Genomic DNA, 24,728 nt, shown 5'->3' on the forward strand with positions numbered 1-24,728 from the left:
AGGGCCTTGCTTCTTCCGCTTCCTGGCTTGCCCTTGATAATTTTATCGCATTTTCACCAAGGAACCAATCTCCAACAAAACTAATTTGATATTGGGACTTAGTGTACGTAAAATCCAAATCAAATCTGTGTTAAAAATATTCCCTGGAAAAAAGGAAACCTTAAACTTGTTACAGGTATGTGAATGTGCGTCATCCGAATCCAACCACACTTTCACTCTCACTCTCACTCACTGTGTGACTGTGTGCCCTGCTCTCACACTCACCCCAATATGCCACCGGGCGCTGAGCCTTTGCATTAAACTTTAATGTAAAGCCTTAGCCTATGACTATGTCAGTATCCCAACACCGGTCTTAGTCCTGTATCTTACTCAATGAGCACAGTTTTTGTTGTTCTCCGCGTTTCGAAACTGTGCTAGAAATGAAATGGAATCACTAAGTCTATCGCCATCGCTTAGGTAGGCACTTTGATAACTCCAGTCCAGTGGCCGCCGATAGGCTCACTGTAAGGTGAAACTCGTTTTTTGGAACTTTATTTTTGACCCTTTACTGTTTTGGTCACCATGGCGTTATTTGTGAACCTATGTGACTAACTTTGGTATCCTTATAATATAAAGGGCACAAAACAAGCTTTTTAACTTTTAACGGTGTATTTCATTCTTAATTCCTGATTGTATTTCTCAAAAAGCTTATACCTATGTAATAAAAATTTATAAATTTTTGAATTATAAGAACTTTTTAAATTATGGATACATTTTAATTATACTTCATACATCGATAGACAATTAATTGAAGAATATCTCTGCCAAATTTCATCAAAATTGATACACTCGCTCATTATTTTATTTTTTCCGCCATCAACCCTACTTTTTAGGACAAAAACCTCATATTTTTTCCATTTTCATTTATCCTTAATTTTTTCCATACTTTCCATCCATGAAAATGATTTATATGAAAATAAAGCTTATTTTCTGACCATTAAAATGATACCTAACACTTGCCAATTATTTTTTAATTGAAACAAAATTACTGAAAACACTAAGTGGGCCATGTTGACTGTAAAACTCAAAATTTCCTGATCGCCGCGAGATGCTGGTTTTGAGGCAGCAGTGAGATCACAGATTCTCTCTGTAAAATTGACAAAAAATTTCAATAGAAAAATATAAATAACTCTCTGGAACCGTAGGTCGTAGAGAAACAAATAAGGTATCAAATTTTATGTTTTTTCAAGTCCCATCCCCCTGACTGAGTCAAATCAAGATATTTTGAGTTTGAAAATTTTATCAAAGTGCCTAGCTTAGGCTTAATTTGCTTATTCTTTCTATATCATATTTCCCTTATTATTATTATTATTATATATGCCCATGCCATGCCTTGTTGTACTTGTATCCATATCACTCTCAACCATTCTTCTATCAATCTTCATATAAACTTTATAAACGTCATCTGGTTATAGAGAGATGATATTAATCTGTTACAATTATAAGGGGTGATCAACTTAGTTTACTCTTTTTGCCTTAAGATCGTTTTTTTTAGTTTTAAGGAAAAGACAATTAAAATTTTACATAAAGTATGTTATATCTCTACTATTGTTTAGAATAGATGAACTCTAAAAAGTAGTAATATAATATACGAAAACTATGATATTTTATGTTAGATGGACTGATACATTTTCCTCCTTTTTGACAAATTACCATTATCATCTCTGATGTTATTATTCCATCTTTTCAATTATCACTACCAACACACTCCCCCTGACTTGTATTCATTGCCTACTATGCCACAGACTAGAGAAAGGTGACAGTGTCGTGTCAAGAGTCATAACACACGTAGGCAGTAATCAACTAACACACAGAGCGTGTGTTGGACAGGGTCGCTTCTCTCTGTTTTGCTCCCAACACACACACAATTTTCCGGTTGACAATCTCAGTTCCTACACTTTCTATATATCCAGTTCAAAGTCAACCGGAATTATGAGTGCGATATAAATATTTTTCTTCGAAATATATATTTTTATTCTAGGGGTGATTGGCTGCTCACATCGTAAGTTTTCTTTCCTCACATCCGTGATTGTTTAATTTTCCTTTTTCCTCCATCACACAGCCGCATCTCCTCCTTCTCCTCTTCTTCTCTTCTTCTTCTTCTTCTTCTTCTTCTTCTTCTTCTTCTTCTTCTTCTTCTTCTTCTTCTTCTTCTTCTTCTTCTTCTTCTTCTTCTTCTTCTTCTTCTATATAAGAATTAATCCAAATATAAGAAAAAAATCAGTTTTAAAATTTAACACAAACAGGAGCAAAGACCATGCATTTTGTCCTGTTGGTCTATTTTCGGGTGTTCAAAAAGTTACTACAATTTTTTCACCAGCCATTTACAGGCCTGATGCTGCCATGGTGTTAGTGTTAGGGTGTCCCTTTTTAGCTCTTTGAAAAGTTGGCCGTTATGAAAAATACCTTTCATTCTTATTGTCTCATGATTGTTATGATTACTATCGATCCCACCAGGATAATCTGATAATTCGGGGTTTGGAGACGATCAGCTATGGATTCGACAAGAGAGATTGACAAACCTGGTAAGATCATGGTGGCCGGATTTCCCAAGAATGATTCATTCACAGAGGCTGACTTGGAAAAAGCATTTTCCCCCTTTGGTCGTATTACAGAGGGTAAGTGTTGAAGACCATTCCCTCTATTATTTAGATTTACCAATTAAAAAGCTTGATAAATTAAAAATAAATAGGGGAATTAGAGATGCAAACCTTTGAATTGTGCAAATATTTTATTACTATCATCATCACTATTATTATTATTATTATTATATTATTATTATTATTATTATTATTATTATTATTATTATTATTATTATTATTATTATTATTTATTATTATTATTATTATTATTATTATTATTATTATTATTATTATTATTATTATTATTATTATTATTATTTTTTTTTTTTTTATTATTGTTAAAGGCCAAATCCAATATTTCCATCCCAGGTAGAATTTTTAGCATGCCAACTTTTAAAAAAAAACAAACTTGGCATTAAATTTTAAAATGCTTGGTTAACCAACCTGATTATAATTAATTATAATCATAATTAATATAAATGAACTATTGATTCTACCCACACAAAAAAAGAAAAGAAAGAAAGTTGACTTTTCCTCTCCAGATTGTATAACTTCTCGTTTTTCAGTGTCAGTCATCAGAGATGCTCGCAAAAATCAGCAGAGAGGCTATGGATTTGTCACATTTGAAAATCCTAAAGATGCAGTGGATGCCATGAAGGCCATGGAAGGAAAGGTAAGAGCTTATTCTTGTGGTGGTTGTAGTAAGGGTGGTGATAATTGAGATGTCGTTGTTATTGTTTTAGTGATGATGTTCAAGTGGAAGAAAGTTGATTCTTGTGGTATGACACTTGCATTCGGATCAAAGGATCTTGGGTTTGAGTACTGCTCTGAGCAGCGCATAGTTGAGTCTTTGGAAAAGGTTCTTTGCTTACATTCTCTCACCCTCCCGCCAACTGTCTTGATAAAACCAGGGCTGCCCCAATTTGTCATTCTTGAGAAAAAAATTTTTTGTTTGTTTTCAAATAAATAAAATTAAGACTGTTTATAAGAATGGTTTCGAGCCTTGCCTGTCCCAGGACGATGCATATTTGACTAGAACATTAAAACAATGAACAGAAATAGCACTGAATCTAGATTATATTATACAATAATCCAGATATACTGCTCTTTTGGGTCATTACGGTGTTGTGACTTAGGGTGTCCTGTTTTAGCTTTTTGAAAAATTGATATGTTGATTAGCATGCATCATGTTTTGTCCTACATGTTAAACGTCGCTGTTGGTCAGTGACCCTTTGTATAGCATTTTATAAAAAGTTCAAAGTTGGGTTTTTTTTTGGTTGTCGCTATGATGGAGTTATTGTTTTCATATAGTTGTATATATTGTTTTCAGTTATTGTCCTTCGAAATGATTTTCATAACAGAATTCACTGTGTAAAATAATCTTATTATTGTAAACCATCCAAATGTTCACTTATCCCAAACCCTTAGTTTTTTTATACTGTAAAGAGGATAATTCCCAAAGTATGGTTCTGTAACCGATGCACACAAAAAAATTGACTTAACGTCACTAACAATTCTAGTGTTTGAGCCAATTATCAGGTGGTAAAGATATAAAGATATCAATGTCAACACGTGCTCACGGGTTGTGGAACATACTATAACAATGCATAGCAGAGAGATGACTTACAAGGGAAAATAACCATTTCCCAAAACTAATACTAAATATTTAATCTCTCAGCTAAGGACTTCGCAAGGGACAGGCCAAAACCAAGCAATCCCATTCCAGGACAAATACAGAAAGCAACTCAGAAAACAGTAATAAGGGGATAGAAGACAGAGCAACATACTCCATTATGAATTATGAATTGTATTATTCAAATCAAGAAGTCTTGAACCAAAAAAAAAACAACATTTCCATGGGTGCAAGACTTCTGGCTTAACCCAGATTTCCAGATTTTAAAATGGATTTTAATTTATATCCCGCATCTAGATCATCTCAACATGAAACTGTTTTGAGGCAATGGGTCACATTTCAGGCTTTTTGAAATTGTTGGAACTGGATTTCAGGCTTCTTTTTTTTTTTTGCACCGATGCATTTTCTTATTCATAGAAAGGGGGAATTTTTATTAAGGGTCTATCTAGAAAGGAAAGAAATAACACATGCACCAATGCCAGTGTATTTGTATGGAAAAGATATGACCAAATATGGGGCTCGGACCCTGTTGTGTTATCTAATATGGTTTCATAGGGTAGCTGTAAATTTTAAACATTTTTTATTTTTCTCTGTCAGGATTTGGGAGGTGTCAAACCACTTCACTGTGAGCAAGCCACTATTGGTCGGAAGCAACAGAAAAGGAATGAAACCATGGAGAAGCCTAGAGGGAGTGATGGAAGGGGGAGGGGAGATAGAGGAAGGGGTAGGAGAGGAGCAGGAGATAGAGGGAGAGGATTTGAAAGAGGGGGTTGGGTAGGTGAGGGAGGTGGGGATAGGGGAGGATTTAGAGGGAGAGGAGGGATGATGATGAGAGGGAGGGGAGGAAGAGGTGCATTCCGAGGAGGGGATGAATTCATGAGAGGGAGAGGAGGTGTTGGAGAGAGGGGAGGAAGAGGTGCATTCCGAGGAGGGGATGAATTCATGAGGGGAAGAGGAGGTTTTCGTGGAGGGATGTCTAGAAGAGGAAGAGGCATGGGTGGTGGTGACTTTTATGAAGAAGAATACTATGAAGAAGAGGAATACTTTCCGGAGGAAGGTGGTTTTGGGTTTGAAGATATGCACGGTCCCCCTCCACGTCGTCGCTCGTTGCTGGGCCAGGAAGGTGCAGTAAGGGGAGGACCTGTCAGAGGAATGCCTGGTCGAAAGACTTTGCTGCCAGACCCGGGAAGAGGGAGGGGTGGTCCTGTCCGTGGTCGCGGCGGGCCTCCACGCGGACGCGGTGGTCCCTTCGGAGGCCCGTTACAAACACAGCGTATGGGCTATCAAGGAGAAGAGGAGTATTATGAAGAGGCAGCTGGTGATGATGGTTACTACGAGGAGGAAGGGGCATACGATGAATATGCTGGCGAGGGATACGAGGATGGATATTACGAACAAGAAGGCTATTATGAGGGTGGTGGCGTGAGAATGAGGGGTAGAGGACGAGGTGGCGTGGCCGCTGAAGGTTCTAGGAGGCCCCTGATCGGCCAATCGCCCAGGCACGGAGGAATGGATGGTCCCGGTGAGATGGGGCCAACCAGACGGCCTTTAATGGATGGCCCTCCTAGGCGAGCTTTGATGGATATGCTTCCAACTTCGGGGAGAAGAGGGGGTGCTCGTGGTGGTGGTGGTGCTGGTGCTGGTGGAAGGCTGCCAATGAGAGCTCAAGAATATGACGAGGAAGAAGCAGGAGATAGATCTGTGCTCAGAAATCCAGTTTCTAGAAGAGAAAGTGGGCGGTACCTTGCAGAAGAAGGGGGTGTTGGAGGTGGTCGTGTTCCACAACAGCAATCCTATCAAGAAGAGTGGAGAGGAGCAGACGACTATGGTGGATATGGAGAAGAGGAACAAGGATACGAGGAAGGTGAGTGGATGTTTTTAAAAACCCATTTCTTTTTGTCTAATTCTTCTCTTCCGTAAATGATATCCCCTACCCAGTTTAATTTGAGATTTCTCTCTCTAGACTAGTTTCGACAAATTATATATGGTAACTGACACTATTTTCATTGTGATGTGTGCTGTATATCGATTAAATAACCCAGGACTCGTACCAAGAGATTTTAGTTTTAAAAGGCATCCATATCATTAGCTTGTCACGCATAGCAACAAGAGGTCCCCTGACCATTAAGCATGAGGCATCGATTTTAAGGCAATAAGACCATCATTTATGAGATTTGAAAGTCTCTCTACTGGGCTGTTAAATTTGTTGCTGTATTCCACTATGTCGGTATTTGTCTCTATAAAAATGAGGCAACATTCAGAGTCATCAATCTTTATGTTATTATAGATATATATATCTTGATCAAGAACTGCCATAAGTTTCTACTAATTTCCTAAAATTTGACCTCCAAACACCAACACGAACATCTAAGACTTCCTACATGGACAGTTTCATTCCCCTGACATCCACCAAAGACCCCAGAAAATTCTCATTTTACGAACAATTTACAGCGGAAAGTTACATTTGCACCCACTTTAGATTTATTTACATAGCTTCTGGATCATTGTTGAATTTTCAGCTTAATGTTAATGTTTATTTCAAAATCTTCATTAGTGCAGGTGGACATTAAAGGAAAACTCAGAATCAGAATCTTTGAGATATGTGTTTTGTTGTGAAGCAATAAGTTTGTCTAGGGAGTGAATGACGTCTCTAATAGGTTGTGGTGCTTCAGTACTATTCCCTCATAGTACAAGTAGATATGGAGGATAAACTTGGTCCAGCTGGATGTCATGTAATCAAAAACTTGTGCTTTTCTATAGTGCAATATCCACTTAACGTGTTCAAAGCGCTTTACGAAGGGTCTTTGACCAACACCAACATGTAACCTGTAGAACGAGACATGACGTCTATTTGGCGATATTACAGACAACATTGTTTACCGCTAGGTACTCATTTTACACTTGAGTACGGTAAGAGAATGTGAGTAAAGTGCCTTTTCCAAGGACTAACTATGCACTGAGAGAGGCTCGAACTCAGGACCTTCTGATCTGAAATTGAGCGTCATACCACAAGACCACATAGCCGCACATGTAGAGGTGTATGAATAGAGTTGGGATGTTGAGCTGTTTGTTTCTTGTCACCCTTTGTATTGTGATATAGGAATGAAATAGCTGCCGACCGTTCCGTTAAAAACTGATTTGTTCCGTATTTGACTTCCTGAGTCCTTATTTTTAGTTCAAAATCCGTATTTTGTGATTTTTGGCTAATTTGTGGTGAACAAGAACTAATGAATTATTATTATTATTACTACTACTACTACGTTTATGTTATTATTATTATTATTATTGTTGGTGTCCAGCGAGAGATGGTGGGCAGGGTTTAAATCAGCACAGCATATTCTCTATTCCTATGTAGCTTTTTAATTTGAATTATGCTCTCTATCATAAATGATTTTCAACAAGTTAACAATTCCAGTTGATTATATGACGCCTGTTTTTCACTAAAACCTTTTATAATGTATCGGAGATATGCAAAAAAATATGCATATTAGCCTCGAATATACTTTTAGTATTCTCAGACAGTTTGATACTTTCACTTTTTGTTACAAATATTATATTAATTAAAAATTAAATTAAATCAACATCTTTGATTGGAAGGTATTCAGTCAGAAAATCAATTGCTTATATAGATTAAACCTTAGAATGATTATTTCCCTTTATTAATTTATGAAATATAAATTCAGTCCCTTAAAAAAAAATAACATCTTGATCTGATTCTATTTTTTTTTTTCAAGCAAGCTTTTATAATGGTTTTGGTTCAAGAGAAATAAGTATACTCCATTTTTAGGTTGTCCATCATCCCAGGCCAAATGGGCATTCCTTATTTTATTTTTGAAAAGTTGGCAGCTATGAAATGAATTGTAATCTCTGTAATGGGTCAAATGTTTGTTGTTCATATGATGGTCTGCTGTTTTCTGCATTCATTTACTTTCTAAGCATCAAACAAAAGATGCATGGTATCGTGCCTTGTGATCCTGAAGCACTAGCCAAAGTGATAATAAGCCGCTAGAAGCTATGGACAATAAAAAGTAATAAACAAAAACGAATATAGTTTCGAGGTCAAAAACCTTCTTCAGCCAACAACAATAAACAATTAAAACATCAATACATGACTTAAAAAAAACAAACAGATCGATGATTAAATATTTCGTACGTAATATGTAATCAATTTTTGCCATTTTGATTTGTTGTTGCTGACAGGTGGCGACTATTGGGATGTCGGTTATGGCAGCAACAGACCAAGACCTAATGGAGAGGGCAGAGGGAGGGGAGGTGCTAGAGGAAGGCCCATGGGTCGTGGTAAGTTGTTTCTTGCAATTTCGTGTCATAAAAATATTGATGAGAAATTTATTACATTCTTTGCCATCATCAAATTAGACTAGAGCAAGGTTGAACGGGCATAACTGCAACGCCTGAAAACAAACTGCAGTGAATTGTGTCTATCCCCTTCAGGGGAATGAAGAAGAAAACTTGGACAATAACACTGATATCATGACCTATGGATTGCCAGGAGGTCTGTGGTTCGATTGCTACCGGAGGCCAGAAGGTTGTTAGTTTTTTTTTATAGGATGTTTAAAAAAAAAAAAAAAATTAACAACACAATCTCTCATTTGTCTCATTCATTGTGGTTTGTTGACATAGTGGAACCCAGATAAGTCCACATCATCTGTCTTTGTAAATTAAGTTAAAAGCTGCTGTTTCACTATATTTTTGCTATTTATTAGTGCTGATGATTTTCCTTGGATCTGCAGAAATCTCCGAGTTTTGGGTCTGAGGAGGAATTTCCTTCTTTAAAAAAACCATTTGAATTTGTCCCAATTAATGTACTGGCAGTGAGAGACTTGTTTATAAAATTTTCTGGCACCCCATAGTGGAGAAGAATGTTCCAGAAGCTTTACCTGTCTACACTGTCAAATGCTTTCTCAAAGTCTATAGAGCATACATATAGGGATGATTGCCACACAATGATGGGAGATGGAAAAAACAGCTGCCGTTTCTCCACATGTCAAGAGTTTTAATGATTGTTTATTGTCTTAACTGCTATAAAAATGGGGGTTAACTCACTCAACTCTAACACCGACTATATCCGTAGTTTACTCAGGTTACTTTTACTCCATTCCTATTTATTACATTTTTCTGAGACAAATTATAGGCGTAGTATCAAAGCTAATAATTTTGGTTTTTACATGTTAATGATAGTTGAAAATAACTATCTATGGACATGCTCATTTTTAATACATTTTTTTCCAATTTTGAAAAGTAGAAAAATCTCTAGGATTGAGTGAGTTAAATAGGTATGGGGGAAAAGTAACCTGGGCAAACTGTGGATAAAATCGGTGTTTGGGTTGAGTGAGTTAATGCAGTAAAAGTGAGGCTTAAAGGCAATCATTCAAAATTTTCCTTTTTAAAAACTTTTTTGTCACTATCAGCACTGATTTATCTCTAGTGGCTCAGTGGTACAGTGTCTCATTTGTCACAAAAGTCGAGCAATGTTAAGCATGAAATGGCCATATGGATGATAGGGAATGTGGAAAATTCTGAACCCAAAGTTGTGTCGTTGGGTAACACACTTTACACATTGCCTCGCTTGACTCCTGTTAAAGGTAGTGACACATATTGTAAGAGTGTTAGTATGCCTGACAACGGCCTGGTACTGCATGCTATGGAAATAGGCTTAGTATGAGGCTTAGGCTTAAACAAGTATGGTTTCTCATATTTTAATTACGCTTTGAGGTCCTAAATATGAAAATATGGTAATGTTGACTAAAATATGCTAAATGCAAAAAGTCAGAGTTTGTAACAAAGGGGGGGGGGGGGGGGGGGGGGGGGGGGGAGAGAGAGAGAGAGAATAAAATGGAATATTTGAAGGTCATTGAATATCATCTCCACCTAAAAGAGCATCTGAGTCGCCAGACTGATGATTGTCATAGGAATTGCAGGATTTCCTACCCTCTGCTAACTTGATCAGAAGATACTGTTCCTGGCAATGGTAGAGTCAGTGCTTGTATATGGAGCAGTGACATGGACTCTAACCAAACCCCTTGAGAAGCAACTGGACGGCTGCTACACCCATATGCTGCGGATGGCCCTCAATGTAAGCTGGAAAGAGCACATATCAAATGAAGAACTCTACAGTGACCTCCCCCCAGTGACCTCGAAGATACAAAAGAGAAGACTGAGACTTGCGGGGCACTGCTGGAGACATAAAGGAGGAGATTGCAAGCAGTCTTTTGCTATGGGAACCACCTGAGAGAACCAGAAGCAGAGGCAGGCAGAATAAAACATACATTGACTGTCTGCTAGATGACACAGGAATGGACAACACCCGGGAGCTGCGTACGCTTATGGAGGACAGGACAGAATGGCGAAGACTTGTGGCTCATGTTGGGCGCCCCAAGGGGTGGCCTAAGTAAGTAAGTACAAACTTGATAGGTCTTCATAAATTCAGTGAAATTTTTTATGGTTGCACTTTTTGAAAATATGATGTGGGGGGGGGGGGGGGGGGGGGAGGATTAGAAAATAAACATAAATATTGGGGAAATTAATTGTGATAAATCTTTTCGAATGGTTGAGGTTGGTTGGCAAGGCAAGTCTGTGGAAATTGGTTCCACTGGAGGAATAAGTGAAACGTTGTGAAGTGCATTGAGCATGGTTAACCTGTGGAAATCCGCTATATAAATGTTCATATGAATTGGATTCCTTTGAAATGGTGGGGTCATATTTGATAATTGTCATAAACTTTATTCTCCACTTACTTCTGACCTTACCCCACCCCTCTCCCCCTTTTCTTCCATATCATAGGCAGAGGAGGTCATGAATCCGCACCAGCGCCCCCCAGACGTCAAGCTTTGCTAGGTTCCGACCCCTCCTCCAGAGAGTATTACGATTCTTCTGGAGCAACAGGGAGAAGGGATGGGTACGAGTTTGAGGAAGATATGGAAGGTCAGGGGTACAACGGGTCCTCTGCTTACGACAGGAGGCAACCACGCCCTGCATCAGCATATCCAGAGGAAGGGTAGGTAACTCTTCTTTCAGAGAATAAACTTTTTATTTAGCGGCATATGTTCAGTGCGCTTTGCAAGGGGTCCCCATGCCAACAGCAACATTTAAGATGAGGGTACTTGTTTTATACCTGAATGCAGTGAGAGAATGTGAATACAGAGCCATTGCCAAGATTTCCAAGTTTGCTTGTTTGCGACCCACCACTTATAACAATCAGATTATACAGGGGCGAAGTGATTTTTGGGTTTTTTTGGGGGAGGGGGAGTTAACTCCAAATTTGCACATCTTAGACAAAACGTGGGATCTTGTTGACATTAGATGCTTGTTTGATGGTTTATCAAACTTCTATCATGGAATGCCTAGGCAATGGCATTTGTCGTGCAGAAGGGTGTAATTTATTTTTTACTTTATACTACATATTTTTAGGGGATCAAATATTTTTACAGTTAAATCTTAGATAAAAATGAGAGAAAATGGGGTTAATTTAGCCAGAAATGAATATAACTTTAAAAGCTTAAGTTTTTTAATGTGACAATTCATTATGATTGGATTATATTGCGTTTTAGGTTTGGGTATACAGAACTTTTTTTCTCTTCTAATTCGGGGTTTCTCTTTAAAATCTGTGTTTGGTTTGTTTTATTATTATTATTATTATTATTATTATTATTATTATTATTATTATTATTTATTATTATTATTATTTTATTATTATTATTATTATTATTTATTATTATTATTATTATTATTATATTATTATTATTATTATTATTATTATATTTTATTATTATTATTATTATTATTATTATTATTATTATTATTATTATATTATTATTATTTTATTATTATTATTATTATTATTATATTATTATTATTATTATTATTATTATTATTATTATTATTATTATTATTATATTTATTATTTTAGCAGTAGTAGTAGAAGTAGTAGTAACAGTAGTAATAATAGTAGTAGTTGCAGCAGTTGTAGTAAAAGTTGTTGTTGTAGAATTTTATTTTTAAAAGAAGTTTTGTTTTGTTTTGCCCCGCTGATGTAATTATTTTGGTGAAAGGGTGATGAATTGGTTTTCATTTACTCATTATCTTTTCTTTGTTCCTGTCTTTTCAGATTTAGACAAGGAGGACCAGAGAGGGGTCCAAAGAGAATGCCTCCAGGTTTGTATTAACATTGCATCCCATCATGCATTTTAATCAATTTTTTTAAAATTTATATATATATATATATATATATATATATAATATATATATATATATTATATATATATATATATATATTATATATATATATATTTTATTATTTTTTTTTTTTTTGTTTTTTTGTTTTGTTTTTTTTTTGTTTTTTTTTATTTTTTTTGTTTTTGTTTTTGTTTTTGTTTTTGTTTTTTTTTTTTTTAAATTTTTTTTTATCTTTTACTGTTACGATCAGTGATAACCTCTGCACTGCTATACTCTGAAAATCTACATTAAAAAAAAGTTGTGGTCAGAAAACTCGTCCTTCAAATATCGATTGATTAAAATAACTCATCTTGTCAAGGACTCTCAAATCTGGATATTTTTTTAGGACTATCTTGAAGTCCCAAGTTTGATAGTGTTTGACAAGATGTGGGTCGTTTCAATCGATAAATATTTGAAGGAAGAGTTTTATGGCCAAAAAAATTTTTATGTGTTTTTTTTTTTCTTTTTTTTTTTTGGAGTATGGTAGTGCACTCAATGATGTTTCAATCCTTTACTGAACCAGGTAACATGAAACCAGATCTGGTTTTTAAGTAATGTATTTATGTTTTTATTGCTTTTTGCTGAAGAAGGGTTTTGAGCCTGAAACATTCAATGTTTGGTATTTTGTTCTTTTTTAAAGCTGTTATATTCATTTTTCAATTCTGCAAACATCAACAAAATAAATAAAAAAAATTTTAAAAGCCCATGGAGATATAATATGATATACAGTAAAATTACTTTAAACCGAAAGAAGCTAAACCGAAAAATACCAGGAACCGCAAAGAATTTAATAAATTGTCCTAGTTTCTTTATTATCTTTGTACTAATTCTTACGATGAACCGAAATACTTCTAAGCAGGACTTTCTTTAAACCGAAACAACTTGAGAGCACCTTCCCTTTTTCTCTTTCTATTTTTCTTTTAAAATTCGGGAAGGTGGCCACACGTAATAATGCCCGGCGATATTAAACAAAGAGCCTAAGTATAAGATGAGGATGAGGGATGGGGTGGGGGTGAGAGGTAGGCAAACACTTCAATCACTGCACTTGGGCTTGGCCAACACCACAATCGCACAGACTGGAGGAAAAGGAAGACAACGGGTGACTGGCAGGTGAAAAGAGAGGAAAGAGGGGGAGGCGGGCCCCACCTGGTGGGGGGTGTAGAACCACGCAGGCGAGATGTTCTCGCTCGTGTGTTGATGCTTTGGAACTGACTGGATTTTCAACACGACAATAACTGGGGCAGGGGGGTGGGGGGGGGGAGAGAGGGGGCTGTAGACAACTTACCATTGACATGCCATTTCATTTCCACTTTGTTCAAATGTATGTGTGAGGGGTGGAAGGGGAGGGGAGATATGTAAAATAATACGGCATCCCAAGCTCAATTCTTTCAACAATTTTGAATGGAAAAACAAAATCCCCAAAAATATTTTAAAACACACCAAATAAAAAAATATTAAAAAATTATAGAGAAAAGAAAAAATCAATGGTTACAAAGACGGCATTTATTCAACAACATTATTTAAGGGGAAACAACCCATTATACGATTAAATGAGCAATTAAATAGTTCCACCCTTGAAATATGTCGCAAAACGGGAACTTGTTTTAAATCAAAATGTCTTTAAACCGAAATGGTTTAGAAGGTCCCCAAAATTTCGGTTTAAATTAATTCTACTGTATAATGTAATGTATGTTTGAATGTGACAGGGGAGAGAATGAGGCACAAAGATGATGGTTACTATGAGGACTCGAGGCCCCTGATGGCAAGAAGGGCCGGACCTGGAGGAGAAGAGAGGAGACAGATGGAAAGGTTGGACTTTTTTTCTTAACCATCTCTATCATCATCATCATCATCCTCTTGATGGTGTAACTATAAAAAAAAAAAAGAATCTCATACCATGAATTCAGTCTATGGGAGAAGGCTTGGTCGGATTAAATATAGAAGTAACAAGCACAAATCATCGTTCGTTCCATCAGCAATGAAGATGTTGAATATGGTACCAGCTAAACCAAGGACTGACTGGTCACTGATTAATATGTGTTCATTGTTAGATTGATCGAACGATGGATAATGAATGATGATAATACTTAATGTCAGATTACCACAAATGTAACAAATTGAAAACGAAATGCATCTATGTTATGTGAGTGTGCGCATGCGAGAGGAAGAGAGATAAAGAGTAAGTAGAAGTGAAATATCTGTTGAATATTATAATTGTCTTAAAGCATTATAACAAGTGTGACTAAATGACAAGTTGTCATATTTATGAAAATACTAGCAGTCGTAGTGGTAGTGTATGGCCACATCTCCACACTGGACGTCTCCAGCCAGTCTTTAAATTCGTCACCGCAGTTGAGGACAGTCTCGAAACCTCCCGCCAATCTCGTCACAGGGAAGTGTAAGATTATGTGTTTTGCTGTCTCTGGCGTTACCTGACAGTGGGAACAGTCGGCTGTCTCCCTCAGACCCCATCGATGCCTTCTCCTGGACCCACATCTCCACAATTTATAGAAATAAAGATCTATTATAATTATCATCATCATCATCATTATCATCATCACTATCATCATCACTATCATCATCATCATTATCATCATCACCATTATCATCATCATTATCATCATCACCATCATCATCACCATCATCATCATCACCATTATCATCATCATCACCATCATCATCATTATCATCATCACCATCACGGGCTTGCCAACCAGGATGATTTCTCATATTTTAATATGCTTTGAAGTCCATTGTATGATAATATGGAAATGTTAACTATAATATGCTGAATGCAGAAAGTCAGAGTTTGTAAAAACGGGAGGAAAAATGATAAAAGTAGAAAGAGTTGTCTTCACCTAGATGAGAATCTGAGTAGCCAGACAGATCATTGTCAATGGAATTACATTATTTTCCTAGTCTCTGATAGCTTGTTAAGTCTCCATAAATACTGTGAATGTTAAATTTTGAAATTTTTGGATGGGTGCACTTGATGAAAATATGATTTTTTTTTTTGGGGGGGGGGGGGGGGGGGGGTTGGGGAAAGATATGATAAATCATTTCAAATGGTTGAGGCTGGTTGGCATGTCTGTCATCATCATCTTCTTCACTGTCATCTTACTCATCACCATCTGTATTGCCTGCCTACCTTCCTCTTATTTATTTTTTGAACTTTTATATCGCGCAATATCCATTAAACGTGCTCAAAGCGCTTTACAAGGGGTCCCCGGCCAACAGCAACACTTAACTCTGATTGGATCTAGGTGTTGTATAAATTCATGATATATTATTAATAGACCCCCCCCCCCCCAATTCATTGAAATCGTGCACTTTTGGTTTATATTTTTTAAAATATTTAAACTTGGATTTTTTCCCCCAAAAAATATAGATATAGATGTTTTTATTAGCTACCAGTGGCAGTTATTATGGCTTGGCAGCTCCGTTTAATGTTATCTCAATTCATGTGGCTTTCTGTCCTCGTCCTGAAATGAGATTAGTTGTTGAGATTTATCCCGGCCATAGCTGAAGTCATTCTCTACTCCCTGTTTGTATACAAACTTGACCATCATTTCTTGTTTCCCTAGAGAACCAGACTTTGACCAGCCCAGTAGAAAAAGAATGATGGATAGCGGAGCAGGGGCAGCTGCAACCTACCAGGAAAATATGACTTTCCGTAGACAATACGACAACATCATGGAACGGGTGTCTGGTGCCGGACCTTCTGCTCCAAAGAGGGACAGGTAATTGGTTCTTACAAACCCGCTGAATCTCCAGAATTAATTGGAGACATTTCTGACATGTTCTCATTTCTGATTTCCCCTGTTGGTTTTTGTCAAGGCACACACACACACACACACACACACACACACACTTTTTTTTCTCTCTCTCTCTTCTCTCTCTCTCTCTCTTCTCTCTCTCTCTGTCTCTCTCTCTCTGTCTCTCTCTCTCTCTCTCTCTCTCTCTCTTTTCTTTCTTTTCTTCTCTCTGATTTCTTTCAGATCAATAAGTTTTTATTTTACTATTATCTATCTTCCTCTTCTTCTTTTCCTTCTCTCTCTCTTCTTTCTCTCTCTCTCTCTCTCTCTTCTCTCTTCTCTCTCTCTTCCCCACACACTTCTTCTCAAAAACACATCACTCTCTCTTCTCTCTCTCTCTCTATCTCTCTCTCACTCTCTCTCTCTCTCTCTCTCTCCCTCTCTCCCCTAAGTGGCAACTGATTCTGTCCACTCTTTACTCAAATCATAATTTCTATTATTTTTTCTGATGCACTGGCCCCCTACAAACATTTGCTAAGGCTAATTTTGTATAGTTTATCCAATCAAAGTAATATTATTTGTATTGATGCAACTAGGGCCCCATACAAACATTTTTAAGGCTTAATTTTGTATAGTTTATCCAATCAAAGATTCATAATGTTTATGACTTTTGTTGAATTAAGAAATAATAATTGTTTTGAAATTACAGGTTTGACGGTGGCGGGTACTATAGGTAGATGAGTGAAGTTTTTGTGTAACATTTCAGGTAAGTTCCAGTCTCTGTCTCCTCCATTCAAACTCTGATATGGAGTACAATCATCTTTTCATCAGATTTATCATAAGACATAGAATAATAGGCTTCTCGTGGTCTTCTTCTTCAGGTCTTTACAAGAATTTTTTTCATTGTTAAATACAAATATGATTTCCAACGTGAACATGACTCGCCCTGTGATTAAGGAACAGAATCGAATAGGGAATAAATAGTCATAAAATATTAGGGCGTTCCACAACGGACAGTCTTGGACCCACTAATCGTCCTCATTCACATGAACAATATTGATTAATTTCTAGAAACAAAATTAATAATGTTTCCAGATGGGAGAAACCTTTTGAGACAATATATATGCCAAACCAAATACTGTAAGAGATTTTGCCAAAAGACCTTGATGGTTTGGGGCTGAGAGAAGTAAATAAAAGAAACTTTATTAATCCAAAAGGAAATTGGTTTTACATCTCTGAATTACAGGAATTAAAAAAATAAACGTTACAAAATGTATTTATAGAATTTTATAAAGCGACGTAGTAAATGAAAAATGAATTAAAATTAATAGTAAAAGTAAAAAATTGAAATTTTTCATCCCAATGAAATGTCTTGGTTTTCACATCAGAATTGAAACTAGATTGATGAAATCTACTTGCGTCATTCATGACGAAGTTCAAAAGAATGTGAATCAGCAAGAAACACAGGAATTGTCATTGATAGCAATTCCTGTGGACAAAATAAAATATGTGAAGGTTGACAAATTTTGTCACATTTTCTCAATGGAGACGAGCCATTAGTCACATTGCAAATGTGTTCAAAATGACCTACATAATAAAAAGTGTTCTTAGTTTTCAAAATATCCAACATCACAATTGGTCATTTCATTCAGCTTGACAATAGCCAGCCATATTAAGTGCCTGCCTGTCACCGGAAGCAATCAGCCCCACAGTTTGTGAGTATTGCTCGATGTACTTTTTCAATCGCCTGTGCTAAAATTGTGAGGGACATTCAGAATATGTGGGACTGATTGTATCGAGTGCCAAGCAAGTACCTAAGATGGCTGTGACCTTGACTCATTGCTATGTTTATAACTTTCATAAACATAGCAAGGTGTTTACAATTATTATGACATATGCTATCATTGGACGACAATGAATCATGTGATCATCATGACTCTGTTGGATGAAAACCTGAATATTGATCGCTCCCATTGAGACACATAAAAAAAAAAAAAAGAATATTTAACGACGTTGGTGCATTAAGAAAATCACACATTAATAAACCGAATATAATAAAACAAAAAAACTACCCTCAAACAAGTCATCTAACAGAACTTAACTAGACTACACAGAATGAATGACAACAATTGAAATTGAGTATTAAGCTGCTTGAAGCTGTTACATGGAAAAACTATTGAACAATAATGTCTAAATTCCGACCAGTGATAATAATTGAAAAAACCTTGAAAGGGTCTGATATTTGATCTTAATACTCATGGATTGGGACAAACTTTATTCAAAATGCAAAAGTTCAAAATTTATTTTTTACATTGCAATATTTGAAAATTTATATCAACATTTTTTTTACATCATGATAAAATTGAATTGAAATGAATGGAAAAGAAAAAAAGATGTTTAAAGTGACACGCTTTATAACTTATAACTGATATAGTCATCAGAACTTAAACAAAAATGTTAAAATTTGCCAGCCTTTGTTAAAAAGATAAATATGGAGATTAAATTCCATAAGAAGTTTTTGTCAACTAAATAAAATATATTGTCCTCAAAATGAAATGGATTGGATCTAAAATCTAATTAATGATATATACATGCTGAGCACTTGCCCTCCTTGACCATTCCAAAATACAATTTCATCCGTTGTTGTGAATGGTTTGTGTCATCCAGGGTCATTGCCAAGCCAAGCCTGGATGCATGTTGGGCTTCTCTATTTATAGTTTTATTTAATCATTTATGTTGTGGCTTGTGGAGATTTAGCCGAATGATGCATTTCTTCTCTGGAGAAGATCTCGCGTGTTGTGAAAATACTATTCAGTTCAATCTCAATTGAATAAAATAATCCTGGGATATCTTGTACGTTTTTACGTTTGAATATCTTATACATTTGATATAACATTTACACATTTGGATAGCTTTTACATTTACACTGTCAAGGGATGAGGATCATTTGATTGTTAAAAAGGTTTTAGAATGTCAAAGGATTTTCAAGATCTTCTGTACTCATCATCGTTTGATCCATTCCTTGTTAGTAAATTTATTGGAATTTTACAATGGGTGGGAATTTCCTACTCTTTTTTATTGAATGGAACTTTATTACACAAAAGCATTCATATTGTTATTTCTTTACATACTAGCCATACAATAATATATTCTATTTTCTCATCCTTGGGATGAAATTATTCTTTAGGGTCTACCTCAAAAAAAAACAAAAAAAACAACTTTATGTCAGCCCTGCAGAATGAGCTATAGGGATAAAGTTTTTCACTAAAGAAAAAAACAAACAAACAACAAAACGAGATGTGACAACGTGACTAGAACACGGGTCCTCCTGGTGCAAATACGATTTATATCCACCTTGACTTCTTGCCTCTCTCATTTATCGGAATATCGCAGTCTCACAAATATTACAAGTGTTACAAATATCTGACTTAAAAATGAAATTTAAGATTTACAATTCTACACACTTTGAGCATACTTTTTGGAGGGAAATGATATGAAATGATAATTATCAGTTCTCACTTTTAAGATTGATATTTCCTTCCTACTGCTCAACAAGAAATGACATGTAGTTTTTATTGGGGTGTTTTTTCCACATGATGATTTGTTGACTGGTCCATGTCAACAGTGTTAGAAATAGAAACATTTTATGAATTGTCTTTGTTGACATCATCTGTACACTTTCAATTTTCAGACCTGCGGACTCTTGGAAGACGGGCAGAGAGAAAGTCTCAAACTTTTTCACAAACACACTTTACAATGAATTCATTTGACATCCGAGACTACAGACCTCATGCAGAATTACTTCAAAGAATACAATGTCAATTTAGAAATACGGACTAGAAGAAGCTTCAATTTAATTTGCACAGTGACAGAAGATGTCAAAGTTTTTGAATTGCAAAATTTGCATTTCTCATACAAAGAAAACAATTAGAATACATACACACATTTGAAGAAAACCAAATTTTATAGTAATTGTAGACAAAGATCTTTGAATAAATGAGTATGGCCTACTACAGTAATTCCATCATTAAAATTGTCACTGCCACCCTTCAGACAATCATGAATTTAATTTGGATAAAGGTCGAAATTTCCCCTTGTATAGAAATTTACTACGAAAACGGAATTTAGAAATGAGTTCATTTTCAATCAGTATATGACAAACTGATAAGAAATCTTTATTATGTTCGTGGGTGGTTAACACTGTGACCAAAATGCATTATATGACCTAAACGTGTCACAAGCTCTATACCCCCTCCCCCCCAAAAAATGAACAAGATAGAAAAAGATATTGAATTATTTAGCATCATTTTTTTTCCACCAATTTTTAAAGATAAATAATTTGTCCCACGCTTTTTGACTCAGTATGGAAATTAGATGGTCCAAGCTATGTGGAAATGGCTGATTCAAATGGTTGGAGTGTCTAAACACACGTTTATTATTGGACTACCTGGGGGGGGGGGAGGATTAATTCTAGGATACAATCCAAAACTGTTGGAGCTTGACATTGTAATGGCCTAAAAGTCTCACAAGCGTCATAAACTTATAAACAAAAATTAAAGATGACGAGGAATTCTTGACATTGTCAACAGAATTGTCGAAATGTTTTGAATTCACACATAATGATGAAACTGTCGACCAGCAAACATGTATAGTACTGACATTGTTTGATAAATCCTAAGGATCAGAAGTTGTAAACCTGGTATGACAACATGTTGCCCAATGTGTTACAATCAATTATAAATTGTGTTCTATGTAGCTGTGGTTATAGCAATGAAGGTGAAAATGTAAACGTGTTTGGTGAGTGAAAGAGGATGTTGGTAGATGAACTTTTGTAAATATTTGATTTGTTACAATTTTAATGATTTTATTTGTTCAATGTACAAAATTGGTAATGATTGTTATTGTTTACTCCCAAAGCACAAACTTTGTATCCACCCAAATCTCCAGTTATGTTACTGGATCTTCTACTTACACAATTATTACAATCGCAATGTGCAAATAGTTTTAAAAAATTATAATTAACATACGTTATTTACAATGTGTTAACATTTAAAATTGAATGAGAAAAGGGCACCATTCCTCTTTCAAAATGTACACGCATACACACATAGTTTAAGACATTTACCTTAGGGACACTCAATGCTTACAGAAATGCATCTTTAATCAGCTTACCACTATGGCGATAAAGCCAAAAAACATTAGTCTTTTTCAATTTGTTTTTTAAAAGATTATTATTCATAGTCATATTGTAAGGCTCTAAACTAAAAAAAAATTATGTACCACAATGATCTTGACTTTAGAAGGAATTTTTGGTCTTCAATTTTGCATGCAAAAACAATGCTCATAGTACATTTTTTTAATTGTACAAATATTTTGTTCTCTCACATCATTTATTATTTGTCAATATTAATGGTAGGGAACTCTCCAACATGCAATGACATATACATTTATTTTTTAGATAAGATGTTTCTTTCTTGGAAATAGAATTCATTCATTTAGGGGCAGTGTGGCTCAGCAGTACGGTCTTTGCTTCGGACCCAAAAGGTACTGAGTTCAGCTACCTGCCTCGTTCATTGTGTGACCTTGAGCTAGTCACCTCAATGTCACCATGCTATGTCATACGTTTTTCTTTTTAAAGATAAGATGTTTCCTCCTTGAAATGGAATTCATTCAATTGGTAACGTCACTCCGATGTGCAAATTGTTTTTTAATTTTCTCTTTAGACCCGTGTATTTCACACTACAATATTAGTGGTAGGGAACTCTCCAATGTGCAATGACATATACATTTATTTTTTAGATAAGATGTTTCTTTCTTGGAAATAGAATTCATTCAATTAGGGGCAGTGTGGCTCAGCAGTACGGTCTTTGCTTCGGACCCAAAAGGTACTGAGTTCAGCTACCTGCCTCGTTCATTGTATGGCCTTGAGCAAGTCACCTCGCCCTAGCTCAATTTGTGGTGCTGCATTGCAGCCTAGGTTATTCCAGTTTTCCCTTGGAATAGACCCTAAAGACAAATTTCCCTTTTGGGATGAATAAAGGGAATTTAGTTTTAATTGGGGTTTTATAATTTTACATTGATAAAGTCACTCCAGTGTGCAGACTTTATTTTTAAAGATTATTTTTAGACTAATGTATTTTACACCAAAAAAAAACAAAATAACAAACAAACAAAATAAGATTTGACATTGAATTTCCAAAATAAAATAAATTCAAAGTAAAAATCCCTTTATTCGCCTATAAGGAGAATTGTTTAAAAGCTTTATATATAAAAAAGACCAGGCTTAAGCTGCTGTACAATACCATAAAGGGAGTAATAAGAACTAAGGGTCTTCTTGATCAAAGAACCATTGAGATGCTGACAGTGTGAACGCAACCCCTTAACCACATGGCCATCTCATTCCCAATCTAGCATTGTATATAAATATGACATTCATCAATTCGCTTTCTTTACTTTGCATACATTTAATAATATGTTCTCACATTCTTAACAAAAACGTGCATACACAAACACACACTCATGCAGGCCTGCGCAAGTGCACAGATACCATCACAGATAAACATTGAGAATTGGCAGGCTCTAAAAAAAAAGTCATGTAACAGTAATATTAAACTAATACAGTTGGTGGCAATAAATACATTACACCAATAATCTCACATCAATAAGTTTGATCAAGTCCAAAGAAGAGCTTGGTAGATTTGACAACAATTAATTGTAACTCAAAACAAAACAGTGCGCACCACCTCAGCCCTTGACTTAATTAATACCATGAAATATGAGAAAAGAACTGACTGGAGATGTTGCAATGACTAATTTGAAGTCTTAGGTTGTCAAAATGAAATTCACCAATTGTGGCAGCATTACCTGTGAGTTTCAAAAATACTATATATTAACAATAATGAGCATGGGTGTTGATAAAATCGTGCCCTCCACCTCCCTTTCCCAATGGGAAATCATAAAAATATTTTATTTTTAACTACATAGGATTTATTTTTTGTCAGTATGATTATATAAGTCATTGATGCAGTCTAGATCAGTTAAATGAAAATTGGCATTGCCTCAAAACAATTTTAAAATGTCATTTTAAAAATATTTTTTTAAATTAAAAAAAAATTGATTTTACTTGTCAAAGTCAATAGATACGATCAAACACAATTGCAGCTCATTAACATGATATATTTCTTTTATCAATTTTTAGATTTGCTACAATGTGACTGATCTTAGCAAAGGAGGGGGGGGGGGGGGTGTTGTTCTGTAAGGTTGACTCCCTTTGTGTTCTTTTAGATTTGTACACACAATGTGTTTGAACACAAATATGGGTCGTGTAAATTGAAATGATAATAATAAGCATATTTGTAAATGTGTAATGGAGTCCTTTGAATTTTGGTTTCTAACTTGTTTTTACTGTATATCATTGGCTCTGTGTTCCCATTGTGTAGTAATTTGTTGTTTTAACTTAGGTATTATATATTGGTGACCTGCCTTGTCTAACTGATATTATGTTGGAGTGAAGGCAATGCCGAAAAGTGAAATTGAGTTTAGATTTAGTGTTATAAATTGATCTGACTGACACGTTGAACTTTGGAGTTGTGCTCATTATGAAATTATATTCATCCTACTACTACTACCCAATTATACTCATAAAAAGTAATAAACACAAATGAATATACATATCAGGTTTAAAAAAGAACAAAATATCAAACACAACATTTCAGGCTCAAAACCCTTCTTCAACCTTGACAAAAAATAAAAACAGAAATACATTACTTAAAAACCAGGTAAATGGCAATTATTTCTCTTTTTCAATTAAACCCACAAACTTAATTCAGGTATCTTACTTTTGACGAAAAAATCCAATTATCAGGATCAATTGATGCTATGAGCTTAGTTAAATTACTTACAACATCTGCCAGCTGGATATAACGTACAATCACACAAAACTATGTGTAACCTTAAACGTTTATAGCCTACTACTACTCATAAAGGTTGCTGGCTAAAAAACAGAACCAAAGAGCTGAGTGATGTCAATTTCATTCCTTCTATATAATTCCAATATGATACCATGTTGGGATAACGTGCCCCATTTATCATCAGTAGCGTAGCGTGAACTTCTAATGGGTTTTTGTCAGGCTTGTTGTTTTATCTGAGTACGTTTACGTTTTTTGTTTTATATATTGAAATTGAAATCTCATTACAAATTGAGTCACGAGACTCGTCTTAATGTTTTTACTTGACTTTGAATAACTATTGTTGTGACTACTCAAATAAATTGAATGAAAACTATGATGTCATTTGTTATTGTTGTTTTGATGTGTTTGTTGTGGACAGTAACGACTACTGTGAATAGAAACTAATGGATATCTGGAGTAGTAGAGCAGGCGAGTTTGATCCACGTCAAACTGAAAATTGTACACGTCTCTTTTTTGGGAATGGGAATGCAATTGTCACCAATTGTGCCGCTTACTTGTGTCCAACGCTGTGAATAGT

General features: G+C 35.4%; 1 protein-coding gene across 1 annotated transcript; it reads left to right on the forward strand.

Moving 5' to 3' along the window:
* Positions 1 to 24,527, forward strand: LOC144980580 (uncharacterized). The gene is made up of 11 exons (XM_078928256.1): positions 1 to 175; positions 2,497 to 2,657; positions 3,188 to 3,294; positions 4,852 to 6,118; positions 8,455 to 8,553; positions 11,056 to 11,269; positions 12,380 to 12,426; positions 14,193 to 14,295; positions 16,071 to 16,226; positions 16,951 to 17,007; positions 19,933 to 24,527. The coding sequence occupies exons 2-10, from the start codon at positions 2,534 to 2,536 to the stop codon at positions 16,976 to 16,978; spliced, it is 2,145 nt and encodes a 714-aa protein (XP_078784382.1). The 5' UTR covers positions 1 to 175; positions 2,497 to 2,533; the 3' UTR covers positions 16,979 to 17,007; positions 19,933 to 24,527.
* The last annotated feature ends 201 nt before the right edge of the window (positions 24,528 to 24,728 follow it).

Source organism: Berghia stephanieae, chromosome 10, assembly GCF_034508935.2.
Source record: "Berghia stephanieae isolate SIO BIC M18660-M18661 chromosome 10, UCSD_Bste_1.3, whole genome shotgun sequence".
Lineage (NCBI taxonomy): Eukaryota > Metazoa > Mollusca > Gastropoda > Nudibranchia > Aeolidiidae > Berghia > Berghia stephanieae.